Genomic DNA, 26,187 nt, shown 5'->3' on the forward strand with positions numbered 1-26,187 from the left:
AGCACTGTTTTAGATAATATTTGCCAAATATTTCTTATTCATCTTTTCCTTTCTTTTTTGTAGGTTAAAGCGTTGTATTAGGGGCTTAAATTTCTTTTGTGACATTAGACCATCCATATTTTGATTTGTTGTGTGTCTGCAATTTAACATATTTTTCTTGGACTGAGTTTATTTGGGTGAATATTGTCTGTCATGTGCTCTGATCTACAGAAGTGAGAAGGCATTTGTCAGAGAGTTGCTGAGGTTTTGTACTAAAATTCTTTTCCCTCAGATTCGGTGGAAGCAGGAGAGAAGATTGTGAAGACAGCACTGGATGCTTTTGGAAAAATAGGTGATGCTTCTTTGAGTTTACAGTGCTAACAGCAACTTCTACCTTCTTAATAAAATATTTTACTTTTGTTTATCAAACAGATCCCTCTTGATCATTAAATTTTCAGAGGTTTGGTGTTTTGTTTTTTTTTTTAACAACTTTATTATTTTACACACCTTACCTTATTCTATAAAAGGCTGTATGTTGAGTTTTTCTTCTTATATGGTTTTATACACTATTAAATTAAAAAATACCCTTTTTATAGTAATTCAGTTAAATCCAAAATATGTTTATAAAGTAAAAACATCAATATTTTGGAAATAGAGGACTTGTGGGTTCTTTTGGATAATAATGATTCAGATTAAAATGATTCAATGCCTTATAAATTAATTAAGATGAATTGCATATAATAAAAATAGTCGTTTTAAAGAAGCATTTCAAATATATTGCTTATTCTGTCCTTCTCTAGGTAGTCTTCTTGGTTTAGTCCCACACAAATTTAATAAATAAAAAGATCATTGAATTAATAGAGGAAATAATAATAATACGGCCAACATGTTTATAATCTGAAAAACATTAATTTTTGTAATTTGAATGTGCCCCCTCTCTCTCATTTTTTATCTAGCATATTTATTTTTCTAGTTATTTTTGGTTGAGCTCATATAAGAGACATGTTCATGTATTGTCTTACAGAGGGGTAAAGGAGGCCACACGTGTGTAAAGTCATAGGGCAAATATAGCCACAGGATGGTACTTGAACATTGAAAAGTAATTCCTTTCATTGTATAGTGAGAATACAATTATATATCAAGATAGAACATCAGTTTCTAACTCTAATGTCTTCCTTTCTGGGCTTATGGCTTTTGAGTGGCAAGAAAAAAATCTTTTAGACTTTTAACTTTGTGTCTGGATTTTGAGGTTAAATGAGAGATGGTTTATGGTTACCACTGAATTCTAAGAACCTAAGGGTTGTGCAACAGCAACTTCTATAATTTATATACATATGTTTGATACTTGTGGTGCCTTTGTGGATCAATTTTTTTGGCTATAGGCATAAAATTTCATTTTTATGGCACTCTTTTTGTATTATATTTACTTTTCTATTTAAAAAAAAGACAATTTGAAAGAAATGTGAATTGTAAGCAAATGCCAATTAATATGCTTGCTTTTATATTTGTGACCTGGGTCTTTTTATTGCAGATGTTGTGATCAACAATGCTGGGTGAGTATTTTCTCATTTTTAGTAAAGTAATTTGCATGCAAAATTATTTTTTAAGTGTATACTTTTCCCCTTTCCTTATAAAATAATATAATATCAATTTTTAGGATTCTGAGGGACCGTTCCTTTGCTAGGATAAGTGATGAAGACTGGGGTAAGTTGTTTTAATATGTCTCTGGAGCATACCTATCCATTTAACCTTTAATAGTTTGATAAATTTATACATTTAAGGAAAAACCTGCTTCTACCTACTTTTGCTACTGCCAATATAAATGAGAAACAGGTTTTACTACTGAAAAATGATAAATAGTTGGATGTTGTCTTTTTATTTGATACATTTTAAAAATGTTAAATCATTTAACAGGAGTTATCCAAAGGATTTTGTGACTTCTTATTTGTTCCCGCCTTTCTCTCCTTAAGAGGTTATCAGCATTTTCTAGCAGTATTAACTACTTCTAGTAGCCTTTAGCATGTTTCTCTAGCTATGTGATTCTTTTTTCAAGAGCAGGAGCAGGTTATGGAGGGGGAGCCAGGGCATTAACATTGATGGAGATCTGAGAACAAGCTGGGACAAAATCAGGATGTAATTTTGAAGTTTCTAATAAACAGAAAAGATTTCCTTCCATTGAGGATGCCATGTAGGAAAGGTCGGGTTTAGATAATGAACAAATCACAGGTTTACTTCTTTTTTTTCCTCTTCTTTGCCCTTACTTTCATTGGCTCTCAAACCAACACAAAGAATTAACAAACTGAGATTAACATGGCTGAGACAATGGCAGCCATGGCAAACGAGATGAATTGTATATTCTTTATGGAATGTGCTTCTGGGGATACTGCCAGAAGTTCTTTTGGAGGAAGAAAATATTCCTGTGACATAAAACTAAGCAAAAAAGAGCTTTCAGCTTCCCATTCCCTTGAAGCAAGTGGGTTAAAAGAGAAGTTGAGAAAGATAAGATTTGTTGGCAAAGGAGGAGCTTATGCTGGTGTCTTCCTTGGAGCTCTTGTGAGACAGAGATGTTCTGTCTAGTTTCATCCTAAATTTACTACTCCTGACTACCCTTTCTTTCCTTTCTTTTTTTTAAGTTCCTCTTTTCACTCTAAACTCCTTCTTCTAATATACAGAAGAAAACATTTGTTGAAGTTCCAGACTGAAACAAAAATAAGAATGGTTAAAAGTTTGATAATTAAAAAAAATTAAATCTAGAGTTATTTGTCTGTCTGAACCGTTCCATAAGTTCTCTGTTAATTAGATTGAAATCTCTGAGTACAGATAGGCTTCTCTCTCTCTCTTTAAACTGATTTGCAAATCCTGTTAAAAACAAGGTTACGGTGAATATTTTGTAAATATTTCTTGATGAGCTGTGTAGTTTATGATTGTTTTAACTAATATTAGTGTTAGTGCCAATTATATATGCAAAATTCTTGCATATTCATATTAGTGACTGTATAAAGAAGGCATAAATTCAAGATAGCCTTGCATTTAGATGTATACAGAAGTTACAATTATTTTATCATAAATTATAGGTGAAACTTTTAAGTCAGAGTGTGAACCATTGACTGCTAGCATAATTGGAACAAAATAAAAAATGGCTACAAGTATTAGCAGAGAGGGGTGAGGTAATCGATCCTTTGAATGTGAGTTATAAAATGTACATTTTTGCATAAATAAACCATTGCTTAGGTTAAGTCTGAGGCATGCCTGTTTAATTTTTGACAAAATATATAATAAAAAACAATTTCTTGTTGTTTTAGATATAATCCATAGAGTTCATTTGCGGGGCTCATTCCAAGTGACACGAGCAGCATGGGAACACATGAAGAAACAAAATTACGGAAGGTAGAGTTGCGTTTGGCTGTCAAGTGGGTTTTAAGATGGTGTATGTGGGTTCTGGTATACAGAGAAAGAGAGTGTTCTACAAAGTCCTATGAAGTGATCGCTTGACATTGAGGAAACGTCTTCAGATATGTGCAGGCATTTTAAATGTAGTCTTGGCAAATGCCCTTTCAATAAATTGGTGTCATTTAGTCACAGTTTAGCTGGACAGCTTTATATTTGTTTTCACCTCCTAACTTTCCATTATTAATGATCTTCCTGCTGTTCTCTGGCATTTAATAAGGCAATACGAACATTGCTTCAGCTGTACTTTATTCTTTAACCAAAATGTCATGTTGTGTCTTTAGTGACCAACTGGGGAGGGGATGAGTGGCTATTTTCTTGTTAGTTTGTACTGGTCAGATATCAGTCTTTATAAACTACAGTTTAGAAACTATAGGACTTCTCATAATTGCTTCTGTGAGTGGCTTAGAATGTGGCAGTGCTGGTAAGGGACTCCATGCACCTTGGTGTCAAGGTCATTCTGTTAACATAGGGTTCACATGTGTCTATTAGAAGAGTTTCTGAAAGTTAATGATAGGATGTATTTTATTTGGTCTAAGTAGTGTAGGTTAGATTGGGTCATATTGTGAGATGGCAGTTTTAATAGGAGTCATTTTATACTTATCCAGAAAGGAAGTGGGAAAAAGTGATAACAACTGAAGAATTAGAACTGCTTCATCTAATCTTTTTTGCTAAAATTTTAACTTATATATTGTCCATTTATTTTATGTTTACAAATATTTATTGTTGTTTTTAATGGATAATAAATATACATTTGTTCATTTAACTTCATTTGGTCCCATTCACGTATTCTTTTTAAAGCAATTAAATCTTGTAGTTGAATTTTGAGAGGATACTTTTATATTAATATTATTTTAGGTATGTGGATCATGACTGTAAGAAGCTAGTGCCAGTACACTGGGTTGTTTTTGACGGGTGTAATAGTACCCCTTACCCCCTCCAAATAAAGGTTTAAAGTTGCAACTTATCAAGACATAGAAAAGAAGATATTGAGACACTGATTTTTCCTTTTAGGATCATTATGACTTCATCAATTTCAGGAATATATGGCAACTTTGGCCAGGCAAATTATACTGCTGCAAAGCTGGGTCTTCTGGGCCTTTCAAATACTCTTGCACTTGAAGGCAGGAAAAGGAACATTCATTGTAATACTATCGCCCCTTCTGCTGGATCCCGTTTGACTCAGACTGTTTTACCAGAAGGTAAGTAGCTTAGGTTTTTCAGTGCTGTTACCTGCAAATCTGTGTGGAATGAGCTTTGCAAAAGTATTTAATTTTCTGAATACTTAAAAAAATAATTTTCTCTCCAAATTCAAAAGCAATATGTGTAATATGTATTCATTTTGGAAATTTTAGAAAAGCACAAAGAATTAAAGTGATTTATAATTCTACCAAAGTGAGACAAATTTTCATCTTTTTATCTCTGTATGTGTATACATGGGTCTTTTTTACAGAATAGGATAATAGCATTCGTATTATTTTATAATAATGTTAACAGGTTTAAGTTTACAAAAATATTGAGCAGATAATATTATAGAGAGTTCCCACATACCTCCCCCGACCTACCCTCTTCCCTCAGATTCCCCTATTATTAACATCTTGCATTAGTGTGGTACATTTGTTACAATTGATGAACCAATACTGATACATTGTTATTAACTAAAGTCCATAGTTTATGTTAAGGTTTGCTACTTGTATTGTAGAGTTCTGTGGCTTTTGACAAATGCATGTCATGTATCCATCATTACAGCGTCATACAGAGTAGTTTCACTGCCCTAAAAATCCATGTGTTCTGCCTATTCCTCTCCATCCCCCAACCCTTGGTAACCACTGACCTTTTTATTGTGTCTATATTTTTGCCTTTTCCAGAATGTCATATAGTTGGAATCATCCATATGTAGCCTTTACAGACTGGCTTCTTTCCCTTAGCAATATGCGTTTAAGGTTCCTGCATGTCTTCTGATGGCTTGATAGCTTTTTTCTTTTTCTTGCTAAATGATATTCCATTGTGTGGAGACACCATAGTTTGTTTATCCGTTTTCCTGTTGAAGGGCTTCTTAGTTGCTTCCCGTTTTTGGCAATTATGAATAAAGCTGCTGTAAACATTTGTGTGAACATAAATTTTCAACTCATTTGGCTAAATATACAGGAGAGTGATTTTTGGATTGTATGGTAAGACTATGTTTGGTTTTGTAAGAAACTGCCAAACTGTCTTCCAAGGTGGCTGTACCGCCAGTAAAGAATGAGAGTTCCTTCCTGTTGCCTCACATCCTCACTGGTATTTGGTATTGTCAAATTTTAGCTAGTCTAATAGATGTGTAGTGATATCTCATTATTGTTTTAATATGCAAATTCCCAATGACATTTGATGTTGAGCATCTTTTCATATGCTTATTTGCCATCTGTATACCTTGGTGAGATGTATCTTCAGATTTTTGCCCACTTTTTAATTGGGTTGTTTGTTTTCTTGTTGAATTCTAAGAATTCTTTGTATGTTTTAGATTCAAGTCCTTGATCAGGCATGTGTTTTGGAATATTTTCTTGTTAATTGAACCATTTATTATTGCATTTTTGCCCTTTACTATCCCTAATTTTTTTTAAGTCTTTTTCTCTGATGTAAAAATAGGTGGTTTTCTGTGGCTAAGTATTTTCTTGGTATTTCTTTTTTTAAAAAAATCTTTTTACTTTCATGTGCTTGTGTTGTAGGTGTTTCTTTTGTAAACAACCTTTCTGGGCATTAAAAAAAAATCAAATCTGAAATTCTCTTTTTAACTTGTGAGTTTAGCTTATTTACATTTATTGTATCGTTGATATATTTAGATTTCTTTTACCATTTACATTTTGGAGTCCATTAACACTACTTTTTCTATGTATCTATGTATTCTATTTTTTATTACTTTAGATTTTTTTGCTTTTTTTAAAAAAATCATTTATTTGCTCTCGTTTGTTAAAATGTACTCTATTTCTGTTCTTTTTATGATTAGCTGAAATATTAGTTTAACTCCTGAACTGAATAGTATAAGAATTTAAGAACACATTTGCCCCAATGATTCCCCCCTTTTGACTTGTGTGTTATTGCTTTCCATTATTATAGTTTTGTCTTTTTTAAAATCCCTTCAAATTAAATATAGATATTTAATTTGAATTTACATACATATTTATGATTTTTAAATTCGCTTTCCTTTTTGTATCTTAAACCATCTTTTTGGGGTCATTTTCCTTTTTGGCTTTTACTGATGGTAGCAGCTTTTCATGTGTACCTGGATTATTTTTTTGTTGTGAATGATTCATCTGATCTTAATCTGTGGGAGATTTATGTTTTAAATTGGCAATGTGTTCTTCAGGGAATATTTGTCTTTACTACTGCTGGTAGCTAGGAGATACTACCAACCTTGGACCACTTCGTTCTTCCTTGACAGTTCACATTCAGTGTGGGATGGTTCAGGCTCAGGTCCCTCCTCTTGGGGCTGGCCTACCTCTTAGTAGCAGGTATCAGTGCTTTAACTGGCATCTCTCCTCAGTGCAACCTGCCTTCCCTGCAGCACAGAGCTAAGGACTTTTCTTTATCTTTTTTTGGGTGGGGGTGGGGGGAAGGACTGATGTTGCTTCCCTTACCTCAGCAATGCTGTTAAAATCTAATTTCTGGCAGCACGAGTGTTCTTCAGAGTATCCTGGCTCAGTATAATGCTAGAAATCTTGTCAAATGGTATTGTGGAAAAAAACCACTGGATTGTGTGTCTAAGTTCTAGTTTTGATTTTACATAATTTTATATCTTTCTAGCTATGGGACTTCTCAGGCAATTCATTTACCTTTTTGAGCCCTGGTTTTCTTTATAAAACTGAGTTTAATAATATGCTAACCTGGGAATTTGAGAATGTACTTTGAAAACTGGGAAGCATGAATACATGCTTAAACTAGGAGTGATAGTATTTAAAATAAGATGCAAGACAGAAGTATTTTTCCTATGCGGTTTGTGTTCTTTTCATCTTTTTTCTTGCCTAAGATAATAGACGCTCAGTTTGGATTTTACAGATGTGTTTATTGTTTCATTCAGTATGGAGTCAGTCAATTCAAATGTCTGAATCCCTGTATCATAAATGCCCTTTAACATTCCACTTTGCCATTTGATATATATTAGAAATTTGAGAAATGGTATGTATTGAGATAAATGGTATATAGGGTAAGAATATGCTTTATTATATCACTTGAGATGGTTGCAGTCTGCCTTTGGTTTTCTCATGCATATAATGATGATTGGAGTGCAGTGTGCCATTGGATTGCTTGGGTACTTGAGAACTTTCAGAGACTGTAAGGTGAAGGGTTTTGGAGTTGCTCTTTAATTTACAGGAACTATAAATGCCATCTTTGTTACTTTAGTATCTTAATATGAAATTATACTCTCATTTTCACAATAAAATTATGTATTGTTTTGGTCTTTTATAGATTATAAGGTATGTTCACGAATTGTATCTCATTTGAGCCTTGGAATAACTTACTGGGATAGGCAGGGGGAGCATTTTAGTCATCATCTTACTGATAAAGAAACAGGTCCACACTTGTTAAATGATCTGCTCAAGGTCCTAAATTGCCTGTTTGTCAGAGCCAGCGTGAAAATCTAGGTCTTTATACTCACTGTGTAGTACCTTTCTGTTGTACTAAACAGCTCACAGAAAGTATACAATGGAAACTATTTCCTACTCTTTCTTAGTCATCAATGATAATTAAAAGAACCATTTCATATTATTATCTTACTGCCATTACAATTGTCAAGACTGTTTTGTAGTTTTCTAGCTTCTGGTTAAAAAGCCGAGTGAGTCAAGTGTTTTGGAATTACTGGTAACTTAGTTTCTTGAGTTACATATAGCTTTGCTCATCAGTCTTTGCCTAGGCAGCTCTAATTTTTTTTTTCTCTTGAATAGTGTATTACCCATCTTGGAAAAGTATGTCTGATGTTTCTGATTTTAAAAGCTTAAGAGAGCTTCAGGAATGTTTCCATTGGGATGAAAACCTTCCAGAAGTCATTACCTATAATCTTATAAGAAATTTTGGAAAAGTAAAATTATAGATTAAAAGTGCTTATGGTCTTGTTTATAACCCCTCCCCCTCATTTTTGTGTTTATTCCAGATATTTTAGATGCTCTGAAGCCTGAATATGTGGCACCCCTGGTCCTTTGGCTTTGCCATGAGAGTTGTGAGGAAAATGGTGGTATGTTTGAGGTATTCTATAACTTCATGCTTTCTCCAGAAGTAGTACTTGTATGGTTAAATATTTTAAAATGATTAAAAAACTAATATTTTTCAGTTGCTTGAATTTGTAGAATTCTATACCAGTTGACATCACTTATGTTGTAAATTTTTTTAGTATTATGTGTATGTTATAATTCAGGAACAAATGATGACATGTCCTTTTTTTTGAGAAAGTAATACCAAGTTTATAAATTCTGTTTTTCCTTAGTTTTCCATTTCTAATATTCTTACATAATGAAAATGTGGCTGGTTTGATGCATTTAGTCAAAGATAGAAATTCTTATGTTGTTTGAGAAGCTGAATGATAAAGCAGAAAATAGAACATGGGGTTTAGAGTCAACTAGTCTAAGTTTTGAATTCTTGTTCTGATAATTGCTAGCTTCCTGGGATATTGTACAAATTATCCTCTTTGAGCTGTAGTTTTTTTTGAGGGTTGTTGTGACAATTAGAAATTACATTTTTACACAAATGCCTAGCATAAGGCTTAGTACTTAGTAGACACCCCCCAAACACCCACCCCTTTCCAATTTTAACTGGTATATCAAAGTAGCAGGAATTAAGTCTGAGCCTGACAGGTGTCGATAAACACAATTTATTTATTTTAACTTTAAAAATAAACTTTTCTATTTTTCCTTAGTATAGAAACTTTAAATGTTTATTGTAAGAATAAAATCACACATAATCCCACTGTTCATTCCATGGTGAAAGTCCTTTTAGACCTCGTTAATCCAATTTATACATTTTTTGATTCCTTATTTGAATTTGATCTCTTTTTTTTGTAGCCTGAGCTGTTAAATAGTTTATATTTCACTCCCCACCTCCCCAACTCCCCCTTTTTTGGATTCTCTTTGGTAATAATGAACCTGTTGTATGAGAGAATACTGTGACATCCAGAATACCAAAAAATATTTTTTGTTAGCAAATACCTGGCTCAGTTAGAAGTTAGTGACATATTAGCCTCCTTCATTTGAATAAAAAGCTAGTGAGTAAATAAAGTCACAAATATCTAAGCAAAGATATATGCCTCCACCTTTTAATTTCACTCACTGAATATGAATTGTGGAATATTAAATAGGGAAAGGACTTTATACCTCTAATTTTACAGAAGAGGAAGAGTTAATAATATCAAGGCATCTGGAGCTCAAAATTTGGCCAGCCCCTTTTTAACCTCGCTAAGGAATATATGTATTTTTAAACTCTTTATCTTTTACAATTATATTTATTATTAATTCTTTGGACAAAAAATTACTTTGTAGAAAACGTCAAAAATACGGGAAAACATATAGAAGGAAAGAAAAATAACCCACATTACCACCATCTAGAGATAAACACTATGAATATTTTTATGTATTTCCTTCTGGTCTCTTATTATGCATTTTACATGGATAGTCTTATTTTAGATGTGCATTTCATGTGCACACACACACACAATTAGGATCTTGCTGTAGATGAAGTTTTGTATGTTGCCTTTTTTGTTTTTACTGTATCATGAATATTTTTAGTGTGGAATCATTTGGCATGCAAGATTGATAAAATGTAGTAAAGATGTGTGAATTTCTTGACTTGAAACTGAAAGGAAATTGCCACTTTCTGAAGTTCTGTTAGATATTTATATTAGCAGCTATAGATTCTTTGATCAGCTGGAGCGGTCACTTCTATTACCTGAGAGAGCTTGCAGCTTGTTACTTCACTCCCAAAATATGGTAAAAATTGATACCTCTCTTGCCTGTTATCAAAACCACTGCTGATTTTATCTACTCTGACGGCCTCAAGGCTGATTGGATGTATTAAAAAGACTGTGAGCATATTTATATAAAGGCCATGGGTGATAAAAAGTTGCGTCTTTGAGCCTAGAGCCACTAAGATGTGTATTGTTTACTACGCATTTTTTTTTTGTCATATTCATGTGGAATTTCAAGGTAAGTTCTGGCATAATGTAGTTGTAATGTCTGTCTGACAGATTTTCTTTCTTTATGACATTTTCTTTTGAGGATTTCCATGAATGACTTCCAGAGAACATTGCAGAGACAAACAATTTATCTCTCTGGGTGACAGTGAATATGTTTAGGCGTTTGCCTTATCTCTGTTTAAAAATGTTTTGTTAAAATAACTCTGTAGCTCATTAAGTCAAATCTTAGTTTTATTTGGCTTTGATGCTGTTTTATTCACCAGGTATTTATGGAAAGAAATTTTCTTCAAGTCTGTGTTGTGCTAGGCAATTTTACTATTCATATTGTTTACCCTTCATGGTAACCTCATAAAGTTTGTATTATTATCCTTAATTTACCTATGAGGAAACTTGGGCTTAGAGAGGTTAAATAATTTGGTGAGGGCCATGCAGCTAGTAAATGGAAGAACAGGTGCCAAACCTTGATCTCTGACATGAGAGTCATGCTTTTCTACTAACTTATGTTGTTTTTTTGTTTCTACTCTAACATGAGCACTGTAAAGTCATGGGGGCCAATGAACTTTTGTACAGCTGTCTTATTTTCATCCATTGTCATCTGTCATTCTAATACTCCTAGTAAGATAGTTTCCTTTTTTAATTAAAAAATTCCAATAGTAATTTCACATTAAATGACCTATTTCTTCCCTCTTTTTAATAGGTTGGAGGAGGATGGATTGGAAAATGTAAGTTTCTCGGTTTTTGGTTTGCCAAATGGAAATTATTACCCTTTGACCAAAAATTAAATTCAGTTGGCATCAACCCTCTCTTACCCCATCTCTTAAGCCCTGTGAGCTCCAAATTTGATAATTGTTTTATGGCATTTTATTTTAAAATTTGTGAAAATTCCAGTCTTACTCCAGTTCAAGTTTTCAGTTGACTATTACTCTGAAAATTGATCCCATGATTAATTGAATTATTTAAAAGGTTGCCATCACTGGAGGACCTTGTCTAAACATTAGTATTGTATAGTATCAATATTTTTTAGCATTAATGATCATTTGCCCCAGTTGTATTGTTAAAGTAACTTGTATTCCTCAAGCTTTTTTGAGTGTCTCATGACTTCCATTTTACAAAGGAAGTGTTGTAATAAAAGCTGTATCTTGTACTTTGTCATTAGGAAAGCTCTAGAAGCAGGCATTTCTGTCATTCCCCAAGACTAATCTTCAACTTCATAATCATCAAAATCTGATTATTATGTTTAAATAAGAGTAGTAAATTATTTATTCCTCTGGCTTTTAAAAAAGAAAACTGTTAAAAATTCTGCTGGAGTTTAATATAGCAGGAATTATTTTTGTGAATCTGTGCATTCTGTTTGACTTCCTGTGGAATTGGAGGAAGATTAAAGGGAGGAAATGGAGAATTATTTGGGGCTACTTACTAAATTAACTTTTTATTAACTGAAGTCTTTGACCTATTATCATTTCTAGCCCTCAGTTTGGTAACAAAGCTCTATTTTGTTAACTTCATTTTATAAATGAGGAGAGTAATGGCGTGATTATATATAATTTAACTTTTTCTGGTTCCGCGTATCATTCTACCATTAGTAGTGTTTGGCTTAGTCAGAGGGGAATTTTTTCCCTGCGCCTTTAGATATTTTTAAAAATTTTGATGTTATCCTAATGAGGTATATTATTTTAGGAAAAATGTATTTTGGACATGTAAAATTCTTCAGAAATTAGAATCTTCTCTTTTTTTAAATTTCATTTTACTTGAAGTAAAAAAAAAAATCAAGGGGCTCTTATGCATCTTACCTTCTGTCCCCTTCTTAAACTGTGGGCTCATTATCTTAACTTTGTTTCTGTAACCAGTACGCTGGGAGCGGACGCTTGGAGCCATTGTAAGACAGAGGAATCAGCCAATGACTCCTGAGGCAGTGAAGGCTAACTGGACGAAGATCTGTGACTTTGATAATTCAGTCAAACCTCAGAGTGTCCAAGGTAAAGAGAGCCCCAAGTCAGCTCAGCCATTGTTGGGGAATCAGAGGCTTTAAGCATTCTCTTCTGCTATGGTAACAATAAGCATTCTCTTCTGCTATGGTATTATCTTCTATTTTAACTGTGGTGATTTAGACACTTGAATTATCTGCAGCATATTTTCTGCTCTGGAAAGTATTAGAACTCTTAAGATTTAAGATATTTGTGTCATTCTCTTGTCAGTTTTTCTATATATTTTTTTGATTTATCTGCTTTTTTTGGGGTGGCTTAAGGTGTTTACTCTCCGTATTTTAAGCACCTGCATCTGTTGAATGATTTTAAAGTCTTCCATTACTAATCATACCCTCCTTCTCTGATCTGCTTTTTCTTTTTCTTTTTTCCCAAAGTTTATTTAAGCTTATTTTATTTAGGCTCAGCTATTTTCTGTCCAGTGAATAGATTTTGCTGCTGTTTCTCTGCCTTTCTAACACACCCCTTCCTGCTTTTATCATTTCTGCTAATCTTAGTGTTTCTTTAGAAAAACTCAAGCCCCAAATATTCTGGGGTATATTGGTCTTTCTCTTAGCTGAATATCTAATCATAACTACTTATACTGCTTCTGTTTCATGAATATATGGTTTCTTAAATGCATTGGAAGTTCCTTTGAAGGCAGAGACTAAATCGCGTTTTTTTTCTGGTGCAAGCACAGTGTTGAATTCATAGAAAGTATTAGTAAACGCTAATTGAATTGAATTTTCAAATCATCTATGAAATGCCACAGGAACAGATAACCAAATAAAAGCCATATTATCTTTTTCTACCATAATTCACATATGCATATAGTATATGGAATTTAAAAGACCTTTCTGGGAATGATCATGAATCAGAGTCATTTTATAGAAAAAACTTTTTTTCCTCTTTGTAATTTTATATTCAGAGTTTGTTAAAGAAATATATCTGAAAAATGACTATTTTGTTGTTTCCCCCCACCTTAATGTCACTTCCCTGCCTGCTATTGAAATTTTCATTGTGCCTTTTCTCAATCAGATGGTAACATAATTGTTGTGTAATAAATAGGTAGCATTTTTATTTTATATTTTGACATTTGAGATAAAATTAGTCTATGAATAACAGTCACCTATCAGTGAAAAGTAATGTAAGAAAAAACGAAGAAATGTATTAAAAACTTTCCTTTGATATGGACTTCCTCAAAAGTCTTAGACTCCTGTAAAAAGGAAGCTAACAAATTATATAATTACAAATGAAAAGATACTTCCAGCATTTGAAGTACAGTAAAAGAAAAAATCTTTTCTATGGAGTTGAGACTTCTCAGAGCAGTTTGGTTATGGTTTTTTTGTGAGTTTAGGAGGAGGCCCATGCCTCTAAGGTTTGTTGAAAAGTTCCCAGAGTCTTCAGAATCCCATAGCACATATGGGTAATCCATATGCCTCCTTCATTAACCTTTTGGTTCCCAGAAGAGCAGCTTCTGGATCCCTGTTTGTAGTCAGAGGTCATTCTGATGGTTTTCTTTGGAAGAATTATTAGTAATATCTTCAGAGCTGTTATTTGCTTAGAGACCTGGGAGTAATCTTGATATTTTTCCATCCCAGGTACAGGAGGGGTGAGGATAGGGGAGCAGGGAGGGAAATTAGTTGTCCTTCCACCAGACAGAATTTGCATGTCTATAGACAAGTGTCCCACTTTACAGAGTTGTGAAATAGCTCAAAGACATGGAAAGGCTCAGAGCCCCTTTAAATAATCTGATGACTTGGGAAGGGTGTATTAGACAGCCCCTTGTTTTCCATTGAAAACACCCAGTTATCTTTGGTATATTTCATAGTCTTTCACAACTTCTTAAAATATCTTGACATCACATACTCAGGTCAATGAAAGTTCTGTAGTAGGATTGCTGAATGTTGTAGAAATAATCATGTATGATATTGTGGCTCTTCCTAGTAACATCTTTAACAAAAGCATCACTGTTTTTTAAATTTTAGAATCAACTGTGAGTTTAATTGAAATTGTAAGTAAAATAAATTCAGAAGAAGGAGTTTCAAGTAATCAGACCAGTCATGCAGCATCAACAGCCACATCAGGATTTGTGAGTAGGAAAAAAGCCTAAAGCTTTTGTTTTCCCTGGAGAGTTTTTCTTTTCTCTTTTTAAAGATTTACTCACTCTCTTTCACTCTTTAATAGTGGAAGGGAGTGGTGATAGAGATCATTTAAAACAGGATTTATTCAGTAATCAGTTATGAACAAGGCTGATTCTGACACTACAACAGCTGAACTGCATGATGAGGTGGCTTGGGATGAATCCTAAAGCTGTCCAGATCTCTTCATTCTTCTTTTCGACTTCCCCCTCTTCCTTTTTTCTTAGCTTTTCTGGACTGCACCATGCTTTTCTCTCCCCTAAAGGATAAAGTGTCTTGAAAGGAGAGCTGGGCAACTGAAAGGAGATCAGGGCAGTTGGATTCAGTTTCTAAGGCGTTTCCTAGTGTCTGAGTCGGGTAGGAGAATGGAAGGAAACCCACGTAGCTTCTTCCTTTGACTCTCCTGGATGACTGGAAACAGAGGTGCTAACACAGCTTAATATGAGCTTTTGAGGGGGATACTCTTTATTTGCAGATAATTTTGGGAGTTTCCCTCTGGTGACTTGGTGAGTCCAAGTTAGTTGCCTGAGTGGTACTTTGGTCACCACCCACCCCCACCCCCGCCCCTTGATGTTCGGGAATTAATTCAGGGAGGTACTTGGGGGAAGAGGATGAAAGGGGGTTACCATAATTTTATATGAAGGATTTGAGGCTAAACTAATATCCAGGCCTGATATTTATGCTTTCTCTGCCTGTTCACCTTCTATGTACGGTCCTCATTCTGCCTATTAATAGATCTTTTTCTCTTAAAGCCTAGCTTTAAATTAATTTTAAGTAGATTTCAATTATTTGAAAATTTGTGGGGAAGGGTTGGTCACTCAATATCAGGTGTAGAGGGTTATTTGCTGTGGAGTCTTTCCTATTCTTGCTGTGTCTTTTTCTCCATCACTGACCACATACAAGGCTTTCTGCCTCTGGATTTAAAATGCCTATAATTAGCAAAACTTGGTTTATAATGTAAACAATTCTAAAACATTTTTTTTTCACATATAAAGAATTATGTTCCAAGTTAATTTATTGTGAAATAGGAAGACGTAACCACAAAACTTTATGAAATATATGCTAAATATTGATAGAATTTGAATGAGCTAAGCTAAAATATTGATTGTAACATTTGCTTTCTCTTCAGTAAAATTAGACAAGTGGTTTTTTTTTCTTTTTTTTTTGGACTATCATTGATAATCCTAGTTTTGTCACTATTTTTTCTAACTTTTTAGAAAAGTCTATTATTTTAGTGGTTCTTCTGGGTCATTTGTTTTAAAGGAAAATAGATCATATTTTGGAAATATTTCAACATGGCTGCAAGTAAAAAGCCTGCCATTGTGTAGTAATTCTAATAGATTCGTGGTTGTAGCTTCTGTGAAGTTTGCTGATTGCTGTCTCTTAGACTTATCCTTTTTTTAATTGTAGTGCATAAATAGTAAGAAGTACATCATTTGCAACATTAGAATCTGGTATTTTGTGACCCTGGGCAGGCACAATGATAAAAAAATTAAGATTCTAATTTTAAACCTGAGTATAGTTCATTTCTAAATGTGATTTACTATATGATAGAGGTTGGCTAATTTTTTCAGTAAAATACCAGATAGTAAACATTTTAGGTATTGAGGGCCACATTCTGTTTCTGTTACATATTCTTTTTGTTGTTCTTCTTTTTCAGCTTCCCTTTAAAAATGTGTTCTTAGCTTGTAGTCATAGTTTGCCAACCCCTGCTTTAGAATAAAAATAATTGAAAACTTGGAATCATTCTTCTATAACCTAATATGTGGTTCACCATTTAGCAAGGCACATATGATCACTAAGTAGAAAAATACAACATCCAATTATGAGGGACATTCCTCTGAAGGAACTTCAGGTAAAATCTCGTTTTACTTAAAACCATTATGAGGCAGTCTGATTTACAGGCATTAAAGCATGTTTTGCTCATCTGTTTATAGTGAATTTTATACAAGAAATCATATAGACTGATTCACTATCCCTGTTTATAACAAATTCATTATTTTTGGATTTTGGGGTAGCTGAATAGTTAATAAATCAGTGGGGCCTTCTACTATCAGAGGCAGGAAAGTTGAAAATGAGACATTATCTTTCAGCAAGAAGCACTAAAATCAATTATAGTTAAAAAGTTATGCTCATTGAACATCTTCTTGACCAAAAGGGGGATGTGAAATGAAATGAGATAAGTTTCAGTGGCTGAGAGATTCCAGAAGGAGCCAAGAGTTCACTCTGGTGGGCACTCTTATGCACAGTGTAGAAAACCCTTTTTAGGTTCTAATGAATTGGAATAGCTAGCAGTAAATACCTGGAACTATCAAACTACAACCCAGAACCCTTGAATCTTGAAGATGATTGTATAAAAATGTAGCTTATGAGAGGTGACAGTGTGATTGGGAAAGCCATGTGGATCACACTCCCCTTTGTCCAGTGTATGGATGGGTGAGTAGAAAAATGGGGGCCAAAAAAACAAAAAGCACCCAGTGTTCTTTTTTACTTTAATTGTTCTTTTTCACTTTAATTTTTATTCTTATTACTTTAGTGTAGGTGGTAAAGAAAATGTTCAACAATTAATTTTGGTTATGGATGCACAACTATGTGGTGATACTGTGAACAATTGATTGTACACTTTGTATGACTGCATGGTATGTGACTATATCTCAATAAAATCGAATTATTAAAAAAAAGTTATGCTCCATTGAACTCACTAAATGACAGTCAATTCACATATTTTCAAAAGCAAAACTACGTATGTAAGCAGTTATTAGTTTTGGAAAGTTAAAATTTCAAATATTCAAGAAAGATTATGTCAATGAAAAAATTTTTTTTACAACTGTCCCATAGGCTGGAGCTATTGGCCATAAATTTCCTCCATTTTCTTCTGCTTATACGGAACTAGATGCTATTATGTATGCCCTTGGAGTTGGGGCATCAGTCAAGGATCCCAAAGATTTGAAATTTGTTTATGAAGGAAGTTCTGATTTCTCGTGTTTGCCTACCTTTGGAGTTATTGTAGCTCAGAAAGTTCTGATGGATGGAAGAATAGCAGAGATTCCTGGACTTTCAATAAACTTTGCAAAGGTATGCATAATAGAAAACCTTTATTTTGCTTTTCTTCTGTGTATTTCAATATGATTGATTAATGTCACATCCTATATATGTTATGTGTCTGTGCGCATGTGTATGTGTATATGTAATTATAAAGTAGTTTACAGTGGTTCAGGAATAATGGTTTGGGTTATGTTTTGATATATTTTAAGGATAAAAGAAATGAGAGTTTATAAGTCAAGCAAAGTGAAGAAAACAACAATTGTGTACACTCCCACATCCCTGACATAGTGTTATAATCCTTTTTCTGCAATTTACTTGTTATTTGACCAAGGGTAAATAACTTCTCTAAGCTTCAATATCCTTATCTGTATAATAGATATGATAAAGAACCTCATGGTATTGGTGAGGAAGCAAGTCAGGTAATTATCTGGGGGAAAAGGCTCTGAGGTAGGTGCATGCTTGGTTTGTTCTTGGAACAGCAGGGGACTAGTAGAGCGAGCACGGGGGCAGTGGTGGGAGAGGAAGGCCTTGAAAATAATTGTGAGGATTTCTGGTTTTACTCTGATGATCATGGGAAGCTACTGTAGCTCTTTGAGCCAAGGAACAATATGATCTGACTCACTCTTGCTATGTGGGGAATAATTGTAGGGGATCAATCACTGAAGCATGGGGACCAGTTAGGCATCTATTATAGTAATCCAAGCAAAAAGGCTGGATATGAGGGTGAGGGAGAAAGGAGTCAAGGATAAAGATTTTTGGTCTGGACACACACATATATATGTACATATATGCATACACACACACACACAGACACACATATACATGATGTATTATTAATTATATATAATATATTTAATATGTCTAATCATTACATATAAGCATACATACATTTATTTTGAAGTGAGGGTGAGCAGGAGATTGGTTTGGACATTTTTGAAATGACTATTATATATAGTTGAAATGTTAGTCTGGAGTTTGGGGGAAAGGTGCAACAGGGGTTCTGAGCACGTAGGTGATTTTAAAATCATGAGACTAGATGAAATCACCTAAATAGTGAGTGTAAATAGAGAAGAGGCCTGAGTTTAGGGGAACTGCAATATTTAGAAGTTGAAGAGATGAGAAGGAACTAACAACAGGACTGAGGAGGAAGGGCCTGTGAAGTAGGAAGAACACCAGGAGTATTTGAGAAGCCAGTGAATAAAATGTTTCAAGAAGGAAGGAGTGAACAACTGTAAGATAGATTTTTAGATGAGATAATATTTTACTTCTTGGAGTAAGTTTCAGGTTATGAGCCTAGTGATAATTGTTGACTCATAGAGCTATGAGCTGATCTCTGTAAATTTGTTTAGAGAATCCATTTATTGGAGGATTGATTAGCCTTTCCTGCTCTGCATCTATGGGAACTTTTTTATTAGAGTATTTGATGAAGTTGAGAGTAATGCAAGAAATATGTGCTGGCCAATATGCTATGTCAACCACTCTCCCATGGCATTTTCTGTATAACATTCTTCTGTTTGGATAATGTAAGTGCAAAAAATTAAAACAAATGTTTCATAATTCCTCCTCATAGTTGGAAGGACTTGGAAATCATAAGTGGTGTTCAAAATCTGTGCCTGGGAAAGATGGTCAGCTTGGAATTTGAATCCCAATCTTCCTAACCTTGAGTTTCCAGGCAGTATGACACATTGAGGCTGTCCTTCATTTGTCCTACCATCATCATTCCCCCCTCTTTCTTTCCTTCTGGGTTCTGAGAAAGACTGGGAATTAAGCTGTCTGACTGCAGTGGAGTGTGGTCATGTGGGTATGTGGTTCATATCTTAGTTTTCCTATTCTATTGTTTTCCTCTGTATACTCATCTGTACTTGCTTTGACACATTGAGATTAAATGGCCATAATGTTACACAGTGTCTTTAGGTTACTCTTTGTAGGTAATTGACAAGATATTATATGCAGGGAATGTTATTGATAGTGCTTTATTTTGAACATAGTTGTAAATTTATCTTTGTGTTTTTAATTGGGTCATTTGTATTTGGAATGTGTGACCTAAAATTACTTTACTGGCACTGGCATCTTCTGTTCACTGTTATTCATATACAAATAGTTACTAATTCCTGTTATGCTCCAGGAACTGTGGTAAACACTAGAAAATAGCCTAGTTTAATGCCTCCAATGGCAAAAAATCCATAATTATCCATCAACAAGATTTATGAATGTCAAGAAAGAACACAAATATAAGAATCTTCTCTGCTCTAAAAGAGCTGACAGTCTTTAAGATTGGGGAACTGGTTGTTTCTAAGTCACATGACATAATTTGGGAGAATTAGCGATGTGAGCATGTGGACAGTGAAATGTTATCATTTGTAATTAGCAATATCCACAGGCAGAACCTGTGGGAAAAGAAAGTCTGCTAAGAAATTTTGCCTATCCTAACCTAGGTTCTTCATGGGGAACAATACTTGGAGTTATATAAACAACTTCCCAGAACAGGTAAGTTCTTGATATACTAATTCCATGTCACTCTGTAATTTTGTTTTCTAATTAATCTTCCAAACTGGATCAATGTGTTAATTGGCATAGAGTAACATAGTAAAACATCCTGTTATTTATGTGCAATCAGCTATTAGAGTAGGTTGATGTTAATTAGAGCTGGTTTTGGTAACTTTATCCTTTAATAGTCTTATAGTGAGTTACTTCATAATACTAGCATTCTATCTTTAATGATATCTGTGTTATTAACAACTGAAAAGCATTTTTGTCTGTGTTCTAAACTTAATCATTATGTATAATCAGCTATGATTCCTATGGTTATGAGTCTTCATTCTTTTCTCATGTTTTTATCTTGGTACTGATTTTCATAAAGCAAGAAATGTTAAAATACAGAATTTTTGTAATTAGTTTTTTTCCTATTTTCTTTTAGAGAAAATAAAACCAAGTCAGCATTAATAATCATTTTAATTTTTCTCAGTAATCTCTTTATATTTTTTCAGTCTAATTTGGTATATTTATTTTGCTTCTCTACTCTGATGTTAGATATTGTCTAATTGTATACTGGCCATATAAGGTGGTAAAATACAAAAAAGGAGTGTTCATCATTTTGCGTTATATAATGTTGAGGTCAGCAAGTAGCTAGTATCCTATCTTATTTTTTTTCTAACTCTTTTTATTTTGCTGAGAAGTTTATGAGATTTTTATTGTTTAAGGCTGAATAGCTTTATTTCAGTGTTGGTGTTATAGCATAAGTTTTCACACATCTGTTTTTTATCTGAGGAAATGCACAGTTGTGGTAAGTTGCATTTGTCAAATATCTGCTGGATACCTACCATGTTCTAGGCACTGTATTAGATACTAGATTATTTCTGCATATTAAAATCACCTGAGTTATTACACTATATTATATTGCTTGTTATTTTAAATAAATTTTGTATTCTGGATCCCAACCCTAGAGGTCATATGTGTGTGTTTGTGTGTTTGTGGTAGAGGGAGAGTAGGAAGCACCCCATATGTATCATCTGCAGCCCTCCTAACACAGGTTCATTTGGGAACCACTGTTATAAGGGAAGTAGAAATGTATAAGTTAGGGCTTTGCCTTTAAGGATTTTAAAATATGAAGAAACATTTAGACATGTAAACTTAAAATGATTGCCATTATAAGGTGATATGAGTCAGAAGGTGTGGATAATATTTTTCTTAATTTCCTGTACCTCCTAATAAGCCTCAAGTTATGTTTTTCATGAATTATTTTTCTTTAATAGCTTGTAAGCAATTTCTTTAAGTAGTTTTAAAGTTAAATCTCTGGTTAATTAACTAATATGAACAATACAAAATTCTGATACTTATGGCTAGGGACCTTTTTAAACTGCAGAAAACCAAGGATGACTAATGTGTATAATATTTCCATCAAACACACCAATTCATGAGACTTAGGACAGTAGTTAAGAATGCTTAACTTTCTGTTAGTCTCAAGTATCAGGAGACTGGTGTCAGTCTCTCTGCATCTCTTGATGGCTCATTTGTTAGCTTCAGAGGTACCATTATAGATACCATTTTATAATTATTGCTAATTTACCCTCATCCTGAGAAGAAAATAACCACTAGATGGAGTGAAAGAAGCCTAACAGCAGCACTTTATTTTCCTTCAAAACCAGTATATGTAGTCCAGGATGTGCTGGTCTCTAAATCTTATGGGTTGAAGAGGTTGGTGTTTATTGTATTTCTGTCTTTAATTATTAGACTCACTTCTTTCTCAAGATAATTTTTATTATAAGAGCAAAACAATACTTTATTTCTTCTGGAAAGTGAGATTGGTAATGTCACCAACCGTAATTCTCTCACAGGGAATATGTGGGCAGCAACTATTAGTATATGTAATGGTGCTTTTTGAATAGTTAAGCATTAAGCAAATGCAATTATGATGCAAAATTCCCAAAACAGAATCTCATAGAGCTTTGGTTTTGAGTGTTAGGGTAGATTTAAAACTCCTTTTTCCTTAAATACTCACATTAAAGTAGATTTTTAAAAAATTATAAAATGATATATGCTTATTATAGAAAATTTGGAAACCACAGAAAAGTATAGCAGGAAAACAATGGTCTGTAATATTTATTCACTCATTTAATATTTATTGAATACCTGTTATGTGGCAGGCATTCTGCTAAGGGTTGGTAATAAAACCATGAAAAAGACATTATTTTTGCTTACCCAGAGCTTTGAGTCTATCTGATGATGAATTAAGAGATAATGGGCAATGATAAGCATTGTGGAATGTGTTATACAGGAGAGATAGGTGTGCAACAAGAACAATAGGAAGAGTCCCTAACCTGGAATTGAAAGTGAGAAAGATCATTAGTTCTTAGAGGAAATGAAAATAGTTCAGGCTTGCTTAAAGGTAAATTGGGGAGGGTAGCAAGGTATGAGAATAGAGAGGTAAATTGGGTCATGAAAGGCCTTGAAAGTCAGGTTAAGGAGTTTGGATTTTATTCTAAAATCCCACTGAAGGGCTTTAAGCAGGAGAGAGTTATATGAACAGATTTGGATTTTAGAAAGCATCTCTTTGGCTTACCTTTGTAATGCTTGGATTATGAGGGAATGAAATGGAGGAAAGGAGATTTTGTAAGATACTGTTGAAATAATCTAGATAGGCAATCATGTTTATTCAACTATGATGGTGGAGGAATCGTAGAAATATTTAGAAAGAAAGCCTTGGTGTTTGGATGTGGAGGCGATCATCTGTGTACCTCATTTGTCACCAATTCATCAATTATTTATTGAGTGTTTGCTACCTTCTGGGCATTCCGCTAGGGCCTGTGAATAAATGCAGAGCAGAAACAGATCTGGACTTTGCCCTCATGGGCACATAACCTAGTTGGGGAGGCAGCCAATAATCAAATGACCACACAAATGAATGTAAAATTGCAACTACATGTAAGTGTTACAGATGAAAAATACATGATGCCATTGGAACATAAAATAGAAGGATTTGAAATAATAAATTGGTCAGGGAAGTGTTCTCTGAGAAACCAACATGAGGGCAAATTTGAAAGAAGGATTTCAGCTAGATAAGTTAAGCAAAGAAGGAAGGAAAGAGCATTACTGGCAGAGCCAGCAGCCTAAGTAAAGGCCCTTCGTGTGAAGAGGAGCATGACTAAGGAGGAGCAAAAGAAGGCAGGGTGGCTGGAGAGACTGATAATTTTGGTGAGAAATGGTATCACATCAATCATGTCAGTGAATTTTACTTTTATTCCAAGTGCCTTGGGAAGTGGTAGGCAGAGGTACTGGTAGTGGTGCTGGAAGAGCAGTTAGTTACATCATCTGGTTTGTGTTTGGGAAAAAAAAATCACCTGAGAAATAATGTGGAGAATTTTTAAAAGTTGGCCAGAATGGAAATGCAGGTACCCAGTTATAAGTCTGTTGTGGTAGTTCAAGGGAAATGATGGTAACTTGGACTAAGGTAGTGGTGGAGGAGATGGAGAGAAGTGGGTGGATCAGAGAGATATTTAGGAATTGAAAGTGATGGCTTCTGTTTTACCATCTCTCACATCCAGATAGTTACTAAATTCTTTGATTCTCTCCCTTAAATATATCTAGAATCCTATTTCCATTCACCCTCACTTCCACTTCTTTTTTTTTCAGACCACCATTATCTCTTACCCTCTAAGCATTACACGCCTCCATTCTCTCCATTTTTGCTACCACAGGTCCATTCTCCCCTCACAGCCAAAATATTATTACCAAAGTGCAAATGTGTTTGTCACTCCCCAATTTAAAATCCCAAATGGCTATCCAAAGACTTCTGGATAGTGTAAAAAGGTTTTAGTATATTCCAGTGTCTATCATTTTTCCCATCCTCAAGTCTTGCCACTTTATTCTCAATTTTTTGAATCAGGGATGATGCTTGAGTTTCTAGCTTGGGCAGATGGGCAGATGGCACCATTCATTGGTATAAGGAACAAAAGAGGAAAGGGGTTTTGAAAGAAAGGTGATGAGTTCACCCCCAAATAATAATAATAATCCATTAAGATACCATGGGTTAAATGATGGGAAGAAGAAAACAAGTCCATAATAGAACAGAGTGATTAAAAGAAACAAAATCTCATTGAAGTCAGGAGAGTAAAATTGAGAAGGAATGGGGTAAATGATGTTGGTTGTATGCTCAAACATTTCTCGAATGATGGGGTTAAAAGAAACGAGATCATTGACATTGAAAATTGTTATTTTTAAATCTAATTCATGAGAATTATTGATGTTTCAAATTTAATGAAGCAGGTATTCTGATTTATTGTTTCTTTTACTTTTCATTGTAGGAAAAATTCAATCTGAAGCAATTGTTGCTGATATCATAGATAAAGGATCCGGTTTAGTAATTATTTTTGATGGTAACTCATTTACAGTTCTCATAATAACATTAGATCTGTAGCCTTTATATCTAACATAATACTTCATCATTAAAGTTGATTAATAAGTTTTTAATTCGTCTTCCAATTTGTGAGAATGTAAGATAAGCATTCTAAAAATCCAGAAGCTCTTAGAAAAATAAAGATGAAGAAGGAAGTAGACTAGGGCTGGGGTGGGGAAAAGGCATTTTGGGAGCTTTGAAACAACATAACTAAAATACAGAGGTGAGAATGTGACTTGTATAGAGAGCAGAGAGGAGAATTATGCTTCATGGAGTATGTTTTTAGCTGGAAGGAAGAGTCCCTAACCTGGAATTGAAAGTGAGAAAGATCATTAGTTCTTAGAGGAAATGAAAATAGTTCAGGCTTGCTTAAAGGTAAATTGGGGAGGGTAGCAAGGTATGAGAATAGAGAGGTAAATTGGGTCATGAAAGGCCTTGAAAGTCAGGTTAAGGAGTTTGGATTTTATTCTAAAATCCCACTGAAGGGCTTTAAGCAGGAGAGAGTTATATGAACAGATTTGGATTTTAGAAAGCATCTCTTTGGCTTACCTTTGTAATGCTTGGATTATGAGGGAATGAAACGGAGGAAAGGAGATTTTGTAAGATACTGTTGAAATAATCTAGATAGGCAATCATGTTTATTCAACTATGATGGTGGAGGAATCGTAGAAATATTTAGAAAGAAAGCCTTGGTGTTTGGATGTGGAGGCGATCATCTGTGTAGCTCATTTGTCACCAATTCATCAATTATTTATTGCGTGTTTGCTACCTTCTGGGCATTCCGCTAGGGCCTGTGAATAAATGCAGAGCAGAAACAGATCTGGACTTTGCCCTCATGGGCACATAACCTAGTTGGGGAGGCAGCCAATAATCAAATGACCACACAAATGAATGTAAAATTGCAACTACATGTAAGTGTTACAGATGAAAAATACATGATGCCATTGGAACATAAAATAGAAGGATTTGAAATAATAAATTGGTCAGGGAAGTGTTCTCTGAGAAACCAACATGAAAAATAGGCTTTATTGTAGATATTCTATTCTGTGTTGGCTCTTTGGAGCTTGGAACATCATATGTGACCACTGAATCACTCTTACAAATGGTGGTTAGGTTTCTGGCCTAGCCCATTCAAGCCTATTTAGCTCATAGTGTGATTTAAACACTATAGCCTTATTTTATTTGTGGTGGAAAAACAAAATAGAAGAGTATAGTAGTTTAATAAATGTTAGAATACTAGTAATTAAATAAAAGTGAATGGTACATTGCTTAAAATTTATTTATTTTAAAATTTGAGAGCAAAGAAATAATTATTTTTAAAAATATTGGAAATAAAAGAGAGTGGAAAATTTAATATTGCCCAATATTTGGAATAGTTATAATTTTTATTCTAAATACATAGGAGGTTATACTGTTTATACTGTTTTGAAACATGCCTTTTTTACTGAAGAATACACTGATATTTTTTGATGCTCCTAAATATTCTACTCATTTTTGTTGACTGTGCAGTATTTCATTAGTCCCTTCTCTTCCTCCCTCCTCTTCTTTAGGTTTTTGTATTTTCTT

General features: G+C 34.0%; 1 protein-coding gene across 1 annotated transcript in view; it reads left to right on the forward strand.

The window, feature by feature from the left end:
• Positions 1 to 26,187, forward strand: part of HSD17B4 (hydroxysteroid 17-beta dehydrogenase 4) — a 112,064-nt gene that overhangs the window by 21,299 nt on the left and 64,578 nt on the right. The window contains exons 4-15 of the mRNA XM_037801240.1: positions 272 to 331; positions 1,511 to 1,532; positions 1,637 to 1,683; positions 3,282 to 3,366; positions 4,441 to 4,628; positions 8,552 to 8,643; positions 11,280 to 11,304; positions 12,430 to 12,558; positions 14,532 to 14,635; positions 17,523 to 17,759; positions 20,165 to 20,216; positions 24,530 to 24,601. Coding sequence (XP_037657168.1) covers positions 272 to 331; positions 1,511 to 1,532; positions 1,637 to 1,683; positions 3,282 to 3,366; positions 4,441 to 4,628; positions 8,552 to 8,643; positions 11,280 to 11,304; positions 12,430 to 12,558; positions 14,532 to 14,635; positions 17,523 to 17,759; positions 20,165 to 20,216; positions 24,530 to 24,601 — 1,113 coding nt within the window. The remainder of the gene's footprint in view (positions 1 to 271; positions 332 to 1,510; positions 1,533 to 1,636; positions 1,684 to 3,281; positions 3,367 to 4,440; positions 4,629 to 8,551; positions 8,644 to 11,279; positions 11,305 to 12,429; positions 12,559 to 14,531; positions 14,636 to 17,522; positions 17,760 to 20,164; positions 20,217 to 24,529; positions 24,602 to 26,187) is intronic.

This window comes from Choloepus didactylus, chromosome 13 (genome assembly GCF_015220235.1).
Source record: "Choloepus didactylus isolate mChoDid1 chromosome 13, mChoDid1.pri, whole genome shotgun sequence".
NCBI lineage: Eukaryota > Metazoa > Chordata > Mammalia > Pilosa > Megalonychidae > Choloepus > Choloepus didactylus.